Genomic DNA, 13,164 nt, shown 5'->3' on the forward strand with positions numbered 1-13,164 from the left:
TTTGGGGCACTCTGTGTGAATGGAATCATACATGATACGGCATTTTGTGACGGGCTGCTTTCACTTGGCGTAATGTTTTCAAAATTCATCCATGTTGTAGCATGTAGCGTTCATTCCTTTTTATTCCCTCATGTAGATATATCATATTTTGTTTGCCAATTTATCAGTTGACATTTGGGTTTCCACTTTTTGACAATCATGAATAAAGCTATTATGAACATTCATATATAAGTTTCTGTGTAACATATGTTTTCACTTGTCTCGGTTCTATGCCTTGGGATGGAATTGCTGTGTCCTATGTATGGTAACTTTATGTTTTAACTTTTTGAGGAACTACCAGACTGTTTTCCAATGTTAGCTGCTCCATTTTAAATTCCCACCAGAAATGCATGAGGGTTTTCATTTCTCCACATCGTTACCAACACTTACTCTCTTGTTTGTTTTTTAAACAGTCATGCTTGTAGTTTTGACCTAAAAATGGTAAAGCATCTTTTTCATGTGCTTATTAACTGTTTATCTTCTTGGGAAAAATACCAATTCAAATCTTTTGCCCACATTTTAAACTGGGTTATTGTTCAGTTGTGAGAATTCTTTGCATATTCTAGATAGTAGATCCTTATGAGATACATATATATTTTTTAAGTATTTTCTCCTATTCTGTGGGATTTATTTTTCATTCTTTTGGTAGTGTCTTTTGAATTTTTTTTTTTAATGTTTATTTATTTTTGAGACAGAGAGAGACAGAGCATGAACGGGTCAGGGTCAGAGAGAGGGAGACACAGAATCCGAAACAGGCTCCAGGCTCTGAGCTGTCAGCACAGAGCCCGACACGGGGCTCGAACTCACAGGCTGTGAGATCATGACCTGAGCCACTCAGGCCACTCAACCGACTGAGCCACCCAGGAGCCCCAGTAGTGTCTTTTGAAGTATAAAAGTTTTAATTTTGAGAAGTGCAGTTTATCTGTTTTTTTCTTTGGTTGGTGTGATTTAGCGTGTCATACCTAAGAAATTACTGCCTAATCTAGGTTCATGATGATTTACTCCTATGTTTTCTTCTAAGAACTTTGAATTTAAAAAATTTGTTTAATGTTTATTTTTGAGAGACAGAGACAGAGCATGAGCGGAGTAGGGACAGAGAGAGAGAGGGAGACACAGAATCTGAAGCAGACTCAAGGCTGTGAGCCGTCAGCACAGAGCCCAACACGGGACTTGAACCCACCAACCGCAATATCATGACCTGAGCCAAAGTCAGACGCTGGTTAAGTGGTTAAGTGGCTAACTGAGCTACCCAGGCGCCCCTCTGCTAAGAACTGTGTAGTTTAAGCTCTTAGTTTTAGGTGTATGATCCGTTTTGAGTTACTTTTTTATTGTAATCTTAGGTAGTACTCCAACTTCATTCTTCTGCCTGTAGATATTCAGTGGTACCAGCACCATTGTCAAAAATCAGTTGGCTGTAAATGTAAGGCTTTATTTCTGGATTCTCAAGTCTTCTGTGGTGTTCTATATATGTATCCTTATTCCAATGTCTTGATTACTGTACCTTTATAGTAATTTTTGAAATGAAGAAATGTGAAGCCTCCAACTTTGTTCAAGATTATTTTGGTTTTCTGAGTACATTACACTTCCATATGAATTTTAACATCAGCTTGCCCATTTCTATAAAAAAGCCATTGGGATTTTGATAAGGATTGTAGTGAATTTGTAGGTCAGTTTCGGGAAAATTTTCATCTTAATGATATTAAGTGTTTTTGTATTATTCAAAAACATCTGACATGATCTGTGCCTTCAACTAGTTTACAGTTTAGTAGAGTCATGTTAAGAACTCAGCTAAGTAATACAAGGATGACAGTAATAAACAGAACAAGAATTGCTAGTACTACTTATTCCTGCTAGTAAGAATATTTATGGGTTTTTGCTATGTGGTAGCCTCTGTAATAACTTCTTTTACTTGTATTATCTCATTTAAGCCTCACAAAATTTTTTCATAATGAGAAAAACATAGTCCTATAAAGAAGAACATGATGATAGTCTAAAGGAGGTGAAGAGAAAGAATACTTCTTTGGGGTTTTATCAAGCAGAGCTTTGAATTGGACTTTGAAAAATAAGTAGGATTTCGATGCGAAAGAATAAGGTTTTGGGAAAGCTTCATCCTGAAGAAGTATCTGGTATCTGTAGTATCTGGAAGAACGAACCACAAGAATTTTGTTGGTGATACTGGTGGTGGCTGAGGTGTGCATTTTTGTGGGAGGACTTGTCCATATTTGCTGAGTAAGGAAACAGAGGAAAAATTGGAAGATATAAGGGAAATTGGGGATAACAGTGTACCAAGGCCTCTGTAGAGGCCCTAAACATTCAGTGCCATTACTAAATTGAGAACAGAAGAGAGATGGGGCGGGCCCCTGGGTGGCTCAGTCGGTTGAGCATCCCTCTGTTGATTTTGGTGCAGGTCGTGATACTGGGTTCGTGGGATCAAGCCCCACATTGGGCTCCATACTTAGCATGGAGTCTGGTTAAGATTTTCTCTCTCCATCTGCCACTTTCCCCCACTCGTGTGTGCTCTCTCACTCTCTCTCTAAAATAAATTAAAAGAAAAGAGAGATAGGGAAAGGCATGGAGAATTGCTTAGACAAAGAAAGAAGAGGAAGCTTTTATTTGATGGCTTTGACCTCCAGAGTAAATTTGAAGGTAATGTAATGCTGTTTTCTGAGCGAATTACAGATTGGGTGATGAAGGTAAGGAGGCAGAGAAGCATAGAAAAGGTTGGAGTAAGTATTGTGAAAAATGTAATATGATGTTAAAAATTTTCGGGTAGTACCCTAAAGGACTAATTTCCACAAATTGATAATGGGACTAATTGACCTCCTTCTATCTTCTTGACTTAATTAACTGACCTTAACTAATTGACCTACCTTACTATCTTCTCCAGCAGTGTATGGTAACCTGAGAGAAAGAATGGAATAATTGAGTGGTTAGAATTTACTCCAAATTTGTATTTGACAAACAAGTTGGTAAAAGAATAAGAATTAGAGAATCAGAGATGTTACTAGTGGTATTGTTGAAATGGTGAGCCGCAAAGTAGGGGCAATAAGACAGTCAAGGCCCAAATCTAAGAAACTTCAAGGGATTAATGTTGATATCATAAACAGATTAATGTAGTAAGATGGAAACTTGAGAAGGTGTGTACAGGGACAGGGGAAGCTCCACATTGAGGTCTTGTCATCATTTGGAACTCCTGGATCTTGAAGGTAGAATGAAAATCAATACCTTTAGAAATAAGTTTAGAGAACTTTACGGCAGGAATGTTAAAAGAGTAATCCACACTGAATGCATCAAGGATAGTGGGATGAAATGAGTCAATCCAGGGACAGAAGGCAGGCAAGAGCCTTGATTGCAGCTGTGAGGACGGAGAGAGGTGGAATAACTGCTTTGTACTTAATAAAAGGAAAGAGCTATTGATAAGTGCAGTGAAATAATAGCTTGTAATCCACAATGGAGGGAACAGTATATTTTCAAAAATTAAGACTAACATTTTGATAAAGAAATAGCATTCTGAAAATTTATTGTTTAAGTGCATTCCATTTCCCTAAGGCTTACTTTGTGTACTTGTCCAGATGATAGTAAACAAGATTTGATATATGCAAGGGGGAACTTTTATCTCCCAGACTGCATGTATGTGATCTTCCTAGGGTAGGAATTGCATCAGTCTTTATTTTTTTAGTTCGAGTCCCAAACAGTGCCAGACACATGTATGGTCAGTATATACTAATTGACGGATTAAAGGCTGGATAAACGGATCATATTAAAAGAGATGCCCATAAGTAATTAGCTCTTGGAACTGAAAGCTAACACGAAACACGGTTCAGATAATTTTGAAGTGATTTGATTATAATGCCTCAAAATGTTATGAAACATTTCCAGAATCAGGGTAGGGTAGCTAGTAGGTTATAAAGGAGAGGGCTTTTTAAAAATTTTTTTAAAATACTTATTTACTTTTGAAAGAGAGAGAGAGAGAGAGAGAGACAGAGCGAGAACGGGGAAGGGACAAAGAGAGAGGGAGACACAGAATCCGAAGCAGACTCCAGGCTCTGAGCTGTCAGCACAAAGCCTGACGCGGGGCTCGAGCCCATGAACCATGAAATCATGACCCGAGCCAAAGTTGGACACTTAACCGACGGAGCTGCCCAGGCACCCCAGGAGAGGGCTTTTAGATGCAGTTTATGCCCTTTACCCCAATGGCTCATTTTACTATTTTTCCTTTTTTTCATCTTCAAAATTATATTTTAAGAACCAGCATAGCAAGTGCAGTCAGTGGTCTTTACTGAAATGAAATTTCTTCTTCATTCTCCTCTATCTTTGATCATTCTCCTTTACTTATAGAATGAAGTTCAGGCTTCATAGCATGGTATAGAGACACCCTCTACAAGCTGGTGCCTTACCCACGTTTCCAGTTGCATTACTTGTTTCCCTGTATTGCTATTCTTCATTTAATTCCGCAAACATATATTGATCCCTTGTTGTGTCCCAGATACTGAATTGCATGCAGCTATACTAGTCTGTAGTTTTCCCTCTATGCCTTAAAGTTTCCTACCTCTCTATTTGTTGCAGAATTTCTCCTGTACACAGCTCTCTCTTCTCCCCCACTTAACTCCGTCTATCTAAATGCTAACATAATCCTACCTCATTCTCACCTTATATCAAGAATGTCCTTTATTTCTCATGTATAACACTTAAGCATACTAAAATACATCCACCTGCTTCTCTGCAGCCCAATAATAAACTCCTTGAGTGATGAGAAGTTTTAAAATCTTTGATTCTCCCTTGTAGCCTTTTATAAATGTTTGTGGTATTACATCTGTGTATGATGGTAGAGAGAAATGGTGGACCATAGTGTGGGGGAGGGTGATTTCCATTGCCCTAAAGAACCATGGACATATATATTCCAATTTATTCCATCCCTTTACTTTCAATATCACTCTGTTTTCAAAATTCTTGTTATTTTTAGAATATGATATCTTATGTGGTCATTTGACTTTATAGCTTTAATCAAATGAAACTTCTAGAAGTTTCCACCCTAGTGGATAATGGCACCAGAATTTCTTGACTGCAGGGCATAAACCACCTTTTCAAATAAAATTTTATTCTTTAAGCAGTATTTGATGGGATCGTCAGAGATCCATAGTGAAGAGAATAAAGTATTTTAACTAATACCTGTTTCAGAAAGAAGGTGGCAGTTATGTAACTTCTAAGCCCTATTGAGAAGATTTTGGTGGTAATGGTGAGATCTGACCCTGTACCTGAGTCTTATTTTTTGACAAATCTCTTTTAACCCCGCATCTCCTTTTCAACTTCTCTTTCTGTTCATTGGAGGGCAGAAAGGTATGAAACTTTATATGCCTACAATTTCCTCAAAAAAAATTTTTTTTAATAGAGAGGGTACTTATCCTTGATTTAGTATAGTATTTTATCTTATGTTGGATATGCAGTTTGGAAGTTAAATTGCAGTATGACCAGGGGCGCCTGGGTGGCTCAGTAGGTTAAGTATCCGACTTCAGCTCAGGTCATGATTTCACGGTTCGTGGGTTCAAGCCTTGCATCGGGCTCTGAGCTGACAGCTCAGAACCTGGAGCCTGCTTCAGATTCTGTGTCTCCCTCTCTCTCTGCCCCTCCCTTGCTTGCACTCTGTCTCTAAAATAAGTAAACATTAAAAAAGATTTTTGTTTTTAAATTGCAGTATGACCAGAACATTGTAAATACATTTTAAAATTAACATTCGTGGGTTATTCTAGACATTTATATGTTTGTTGATCTCTCAGTGCAATGTACTGTCTTATCACATACACAAAAAAATGATCACTTTAAAAGTAGAAGTATTAATTTACAGTACTTTAGCACTTATTTTGTAACTTGTACTTAAAACCCTATTAGCTAGATTATAAAGAGATTACAATCAAAGATTTAAATTTCATATTTCCTTTTGTTACTGTCAGGAAAAAGTCCAGATTCAGTGTATGTTTACTTTATTTTATAGGCCTATGAAGAATACACCAGCAAGCTAGATGCCCTCCAACAGAGAGAACAACAGTTATTGGAATCCCTGGGGAATGGAACTGATTTTTCTGTTTCTAGCTCTGCATCAACGGACACCGTTACATCTTCCTCTTCTTCTAGCCTTTCAGTGCTACCTTCATCTCTTTCAGTTTTTCAAAACCCCACAGATGTGTCACGGAGCAATCCCAAGTCACCACAGAAACCTATCGTTAGAGTCTTCCTGCCTAATAAACAGAGGACAGTGGTGAGTCAACTTTTAATATCATCAGTGCTTTTTCTTTGTGTTTTTCAGAAAGAGTAGTTGTTGAAAATGAAATACGTTATCACTCCATATTCTGTGGTCATGCAAATGGAAGCATCCATTTCAAAAAGGAGTGGAAAAGACATAATTAATTGGTGCCAATGTCTGTGTCCCTTAACTGGAACAAATTGTATTGTGTTTAGTGTCCAATTTGACATTTTAACCTATCTGCCAAACTTGAACCAGACTCAAGCCTAAGTACTAGTTCAGAATCAAAAAGAATTTCCAGACTTGAGCTTGTTTGTTGTCTAACATATGTCAGGTAAGCTTTGTTCTTTGCCCTTGAAAAATCCCTATTTGGACTTATCAAATGTTGGATTTTTAGTGTGCTTGATATTTTTCCTCTGTGTAACTTTTGTTGATCATTAGCATTACCATTGGAATGAGTATTCTGTAAGTAACATTTAAAGAATGGAAATCTGCACAATTTTATGGGTGATCTATAATCCTTGAGTACAAGTACTGTCATTGCCTTAAATAATGCATCTATATGCATTGCGACTTTTTAAAAATGCATGTGGTTACTTTTGAGGTTAATAAAAAACCTTTTCATTTCCAAATACAACTGAAGTCAAAGTAGTTTTATTTTTTTTCCCTCACACAGCATTAGTAGTAATGCTAGATTTTCATAGAAAAAGTTTGATGACTAGGCTGTTGCTTGGAGGCTATAGCCTGGAGGCTATGGTGGCCTCCAGTGAGGTTAATTTGTCACCTTGTGCAACAAAGAGATGTGAGTGTCAGTGTGTGGGGATGCAAGACTAGGCCTTCAGCCAGTGTCACAAAGGTAGTTGGAACTCAGGTCCTTGCATAAAGCTGAGTCTTTGAGGAGCTTTATCTTCAGCAAAAGGGTGAACTAGAAGAAAATCTACTTACTCAGCATACATAAATAACAATGAAACTTGTCTGTCTTCACCAGTGGTCCAGATAAAGTTTAAAGCTTCCCTTGTGAATTCCTAATTATGGGCCTGTTCTCATCATGGTGTGGGATTCATATTTGTACTTATGGGTCCTGTCCAGGAACTTTCAACGCAACAAATGGTCCTAGAGAGATAATAGCGCTCAGGCATTGGGTAGAAGCAAATGCAAACCCTCTTTGGCCGATCTAGGTCTGATGAAATTCATATAGATAATGCCCACTGACAAGTTCAAAATCCCATGTCATAAAATATACAAGGAAAGAGCCTATCAGCACATTAGAAGACTTAAAAACAGCAGGATTCCTAAGAAGGAACCAAATAGGACTTCTAGGTGGTCTTAATATTTTAAACTCAGTGGATGACAGTTCCCATCTATGAAGTATTCTTGCTAAAGATGATTTTATTGAATGTTAAGCTTCCACACCTTCCATTTTACAAGAAACACAAGGAATAGAAGAAAAAGTTAAGTGCCATGAGGAAATGATAAATTCAGAATGTGGACATTGTATAAGACAAATGGCCTGGATTCAAGGTCACAGAAGATAAAAAAGATTAGGGATTATTCTACAACTAAACAAGACTAAAGAGATGTAAACAATTGCAGTGTGTGATCCTAGTTTGGGACTAGGATGGGGAAGAGCTATCAAAGGCATTCTTGCGATGGGAAATGGTGAATGTTGATTAAATATGTTATGGAGTTATTAATTTTCCTATGTGTGATAATAGGAATGTAGTTACGTAGGAGAATATCTTTATTCTTAGGAAATACATTTTTTAATATTTAGGGGTAAATCGTCATGACACCTACAACTTTGTCCACCTTCTTTTTTTAAATAAAACTTAGGCACAGTAAAGTATACAAATCTCAGGTGTACAGCTGAGTATGTATATGTAATTTTGTGCATATGTAACTGCCATGCAGATGAAGATACAGGCCATTTCTAATGCTTGGGAAGAGGTTCTCCCAAGCCCCCTGCAATTCGGTCATCATTTTCCAGAGTAACCACTATTCTGACTTCTATCTCAATCAATCAATTTAGAACATAGTTTCAAATGATAAGATCGAAAACAAATGTCAGAGAAAATAAATATTAAATGTTAGAATCTATGTAGAGAGAATTTGGATGTTAATTGTAACGTTCTCATTTTCCGTGTTTGAAAATTTTCATAATAGAGTTGGAAAAATGCAAAAACATATACCAAAATTAAAATAGAAAGTTCAAAAGAAACAGTTGTCACTAAGGAAAAAAAGAAATAATGAACATTTGATTTGATGAAGTAGCAAGGCAACTTGAACTATAATTTCAGTATCTCTAGTAGTTACAGCGTATTACAGAACAGCTGTCAAAATACTAAATAAAAATTAGAATATTTGTTTAAAAAACTAAATGGATGAGATTAAAAGTAGATTAAATCCAACTGAAGGGAGGGAAAATTAGTAAACTGTGGAAAGCAAGGAAAGAGAGTCAAAGAAAATGTAAAAGAGGGGATAAGAGGTATGAAAGATGAAATGAACAGTTTCATTATATGCCTAAGAGGAGTTCCAGAAAGTGAAAATAGAAATAAAGGAGTAGAGCAGAATTCAAAGAAATGATGGCTAATGTTTGTGAAAGACATGAATCTAAAGATTTGGGGAAAACAGGCCCTGAATTGTATAAGTAAATTTTAGTCCATAATTGTTAAACATAACAAAATGAAAGAATACTATTTTAAAACCATTCAGGGAAAGAATTATCTATAATAAAAAACTACAATTGGATTATTAAAAAATATTGATTGTAGCAGCTGGAGAAGCCAGAAGACAATAGAATATTTACCAAGAATGCTGAGAGGTGCCTGTTAAGTTGCTTAGCTGAAGTATGAGTTGAAGGTACATTCACTAATAAAGGCCTTTCCAGATGGGGAATTTACCTTTCCCATGCTCTGCTTGAAGGAACTACTCAAAAATTACTTTAGAAAGTTGAATACAGATGAAGGAATGAAAAGGAAAAATTAAACCTAAAACTATCAAATTTATAGAAGAAAACATAGGAGAAAATCTTAGTGACCTCGAATTTGTGGCAATGATTGCATAAATATGACACCAGAAGAAAAATCCATAATGAGCATATTCATAAATTGGACTTCATCAAAATTAAAAACCTATTGCTCTTTGAAACACAGTGTTAAGAGAGTGAGAAGACAAACCACACAGACTAATCTTTGCAGAACATCTATTTGATCAAAGACATGTATCCACAGCATTAGAAAGAGCTCTTTGAACTCAATAGTAAGAAAGCAAACAACTCAAAAAATAGAAAAAAGATTTGAGCAGATGCTTCACAAAAGAAGATATGTAGACAGTAAATAAACACATGCAAAGATACTCAACATCATTGGTCATTGGGGGAATGCAAACTAAAGACACAAGATGTCACTACACGCCTACTAGAATGGCTGGAATGAAAGAGTGGTCATACCAACTATTGGCAGCTATTATGTGGAATAACAAATTTTTATACACTGCTGGTGGCAATGTATAATGGTACAGTCACCTTGGAAAACAATTTGGCAGTTTTATTTAATTCAGTTCCTTTAAAATCCCAACGGTGTTTTTTGCAGACATAAGAAAAATCCATCCTGAAATTCATGTGGAGGCTCAATGAATCCTGAATAACCAAGCATTCTTGAGAAAGAGCAAAGTTGGAGGTCTCACACTTCCTGATCTTTAAACTTTTTACATGCCTACTGAGTGGCATAGACATCAGACATATAGATCAATAAAGAGTCCAGAAATAAATGATCATGTATGTGGTCAAAGGATCTTTGACAAGGGTGCCACGGCCCCCTCTGGGGGGGAGGCGGGGAGGAAAAACCCTTCCACAATGGTACTGGGAAAACTGGATATGCACATGCAAAACAATGAGGTTGGACCCTTACCTTACACTATATGCAGATTATCTCCAAATAGATCAAAGGCATAAACATAAGAGCTGCAACTATAAAACCCCTTAGAAGAAAACATACAGGAAAAGCTTCACAATACTGGACTTGGCAGTAGTTTTTTAGGTAAGACACCAAAAGTACAGGCAACATGTAAAAATAGAGAAATAGGACTATATCAAAATTAAAAACTATATGAATCAGAAGCTTTGATGCAGCCACTCTGGAAAATAGTATGGAGGTTTCTCCAAAAGTTGAAAATAGAACTACCCTATGACCCAGCAATTGTACTACTACATTTTTAGCTGAAGAATACAAAAATGCTGATTTGAAGGGGCCAATGTTTATAGCAGTAATATCAACAATAGCCAAATTATGGAAAGAGCCCAAATGTCTGTCAACTGATGAATGGATAAAGAAGATGTATTTATATACAATGGAATATTACTTGGCATTCAGAAAGAATGAAATCTTGCCATTTTGCAACAATGTGGATGGAACTAGATTATTAGGCTATATGAAATAAGTCAATCAGAGAAGGACAAATACGATTTTACTCGTGTGGAATTTAAGAAACAAAACAGATGAACATAGGGGAAGGGAAGGAAAAATAAAATAACAGAGAAGGAGGCAAACCATAAGAGACTCTTAACTATAGAGAACAAACTGAAGGTTGAGGGGAGGTCGGTGGGGGGGGTGGGCTAGATAGGTGATGGGCATTAAGGAGGGCGCTTATGGGGATGAGCACTGGGTGTTACATGTAAGTGATGAATCACTAAATTCTACTCCTGAAACAAATACTACACTGTTAACTAACATGAATTTAAATAAAAAAAAAACCCCACAAAACTATGTGAATCAGAACACAGTCATCTAAGTGAAAAGACAACTTATGGAATAAGACAACTTCTTTTCATATTTACAAATCATATATATGATAAGGGGTTAATATTCAGAACGTATTTTTAAAAACTCCTACAACTCAACAACAAAAAACCTATAAACAACCCGATTAAGAAAAGGGGAAAGGACTTAAATAGACATTTCTCCAAAGAAGATATACAAATAGCCAACAAACACGGGAAGAGATGCTCAACAGTAATCATTAGGAATATGCAAATCAAAGCTACAAGGAGCTACCACCTCACACCCATTAGAATGGCTGTTATCAAAAAAAGAAAGGAAGAAAGAAAGCAAAAAAGAAAGGGAAAGAAAGAATGAACAACATGTTTTATTCAACGTAGTAGTAGAAGTCATAGACACAGCAGACACACACACACACACACACACACACACACACACACACACACACATACAGAGGAATATTACAAAACCATAAAAATGGATAAGCTGAGGTGCCTGGGTGACTCAGTCGGTTAAGCATCTGATTTCAGCTCGTGTCATAAGCTTGCAGTCCCTGAGTTCGAGCGCTGCATCAGGCTCTGTGCTGACAGCTCGGAGCCTGGAGCCAGCTTCAGATTCTGTGTTTCCCTCTCTCTCTGCCCCTCTACCGCTCGCAGTCTGTTTCTCTCTCTCTCAAAAATAAATAAACATTGAAAAAAAAAAAAAAAGGATGAGCTCTTGCCAAAGAGGGTGTTATGCTAAGTGAAATAAATCAGACCGAGAAAGACATATACCATATGATATTACTTGCATGTGGAATCTACAAGATAAAACAGGAATAAACACAAAGCATAATCAGACCGGTAACTACAAAGAACACACTGATGGCTGCCAGAGGGCCAGAGAATAGAGGGATAGGCAAAATGGGTGAAGGGAAGTGGGGGGAGATACTTCCAGTTGATGGAACTAGTAAGTCATGGGGGTGAAAGACATAGGGAATATTACTATTCTGATGTTGTATGGTGAGAGATAGTAAGCTATACTTGTGAGCACAGCATAATGTATAGAGAAGTTGAATCACTATGTTGTACACTTGAAACTGAGGTAATGTGTGTCAGCTATATTCAAATTAAAAAAGTGTTTTTAATTGATTTTGCTTTAATGTTGACTTTCTCAGTGGTGGGTATATAGGAATCTGTTATACTTTCTCTTTATGTACAAAATATTTCATAATCTTAATAAAAAACAAAATCAGTTTTGCTTTCAGTTGGTGAATAATAGATACTTGAGTCATGACTTTCCTTTAATATTAAGTTAGCTCTATAAATGATGTTGTATCTAACATAGTAATCCGTATGACATTTTAAAGGTATTATAAAGGTAAGGTGTTGAGCTTTATGAAATGATGCGAAAAAATATATAATTTATTCCTTTTACCTCATACTATATATTTCTGATACTATAGGTACCTGCAAGATGTGGAGTTACAGTCCGGGACAGTCTAAAGAAAGCTCTGATGATGAGAGGTCTAATCCCTGAGTGCTGTGCTGTTTACAGAATTCAGGATGGGTATGGTTTGTATGTGATGTGAAATTTTGTTTAAAAAGGCAGAAAAACCTCAGACATTGAACTTTGGGGTGTTCTGTAGCATCTTTACCCAAACCTAGGGTGTTAAAATTTAAGTTTAGAAAAAAAAAAAAAAAAAGCCTAAAGAAAATTTGCCAGCCTTTTGAGGAATTAACATTAGACAGTTTTGTGTGATTATAGTATTTTGTTATTCTGATCAAATGACTTTATTTGGAGTTGGAGAATCTTAAAATTTTTGAACCATTTAGAGTGTGACTTATTTGAATAACGGACTCTACCCCACGCCCATTTTTAATATAAATTCATAGTTTCACAAAAGGCTTATCAAAATTAACATTTTACATTAAACTGTTTTTCTTTCAAAAAAGTGTCTAAAATTGTGCCAAGACCCCCCAAATTTTGAATCCTGTTTTTTAAAAAATATCCTTTTTGGGGCATGTTGTCCCTTGAGTGCTGTTTTTATTTTTTTAGTTTTTACTTTTTTTTGAATGGATAGATAAATCCGTACCTGTGATTTTTTTTTTTTTTTTTTTTTTGGAGGGGGGA

General features: G+C 36.4%; 1 protein-coding gene across 7 annotated transcripts in view; it reads left to right on the forward strand.

The window, feature by feature from the left end:
• The window catches only part of BRAF (B-Raf proto-oncogene, serine/threonine kinase), a 167,253-nt gene that overhangs the window by 85,409 nt on the left and 68,680 nt on the right, over positions 1–13,164 (forward strand). For all 7 annotated transcript variants that reach the window (XM_086688560.1, XM_086688551.1, XM_086688570.1 and 4 more), the window contains exons 3-4: positions 6,029–6,292; positions 12,497–12,600. In XM_086688560.1, coding sequence (XP_086544686.1) covers positions 6,029–6,292; positions 12,497–12,600 — 368 coding nt within the window. The remainder of the gene's footprint in view (positions 1–6,028; positions 6,293–12,496; positions 12,601–13,164) is intronic.

The sequence above is a fragment of the Puma concolor genome, chromosome A2 (genome assembly GCF_028749965.1).
Source record: "Puma concolor isolate L17-30 chromosome A2, mPumCon1.1.hap2, whole genome shotgun sequence".
NCBI classification, from domain to species: domain Eukaryota; kingdom Metazoa; phylum Chordata; class Mammalia; order Carnivora; family Felidae; genus Puma; species Puma concolor.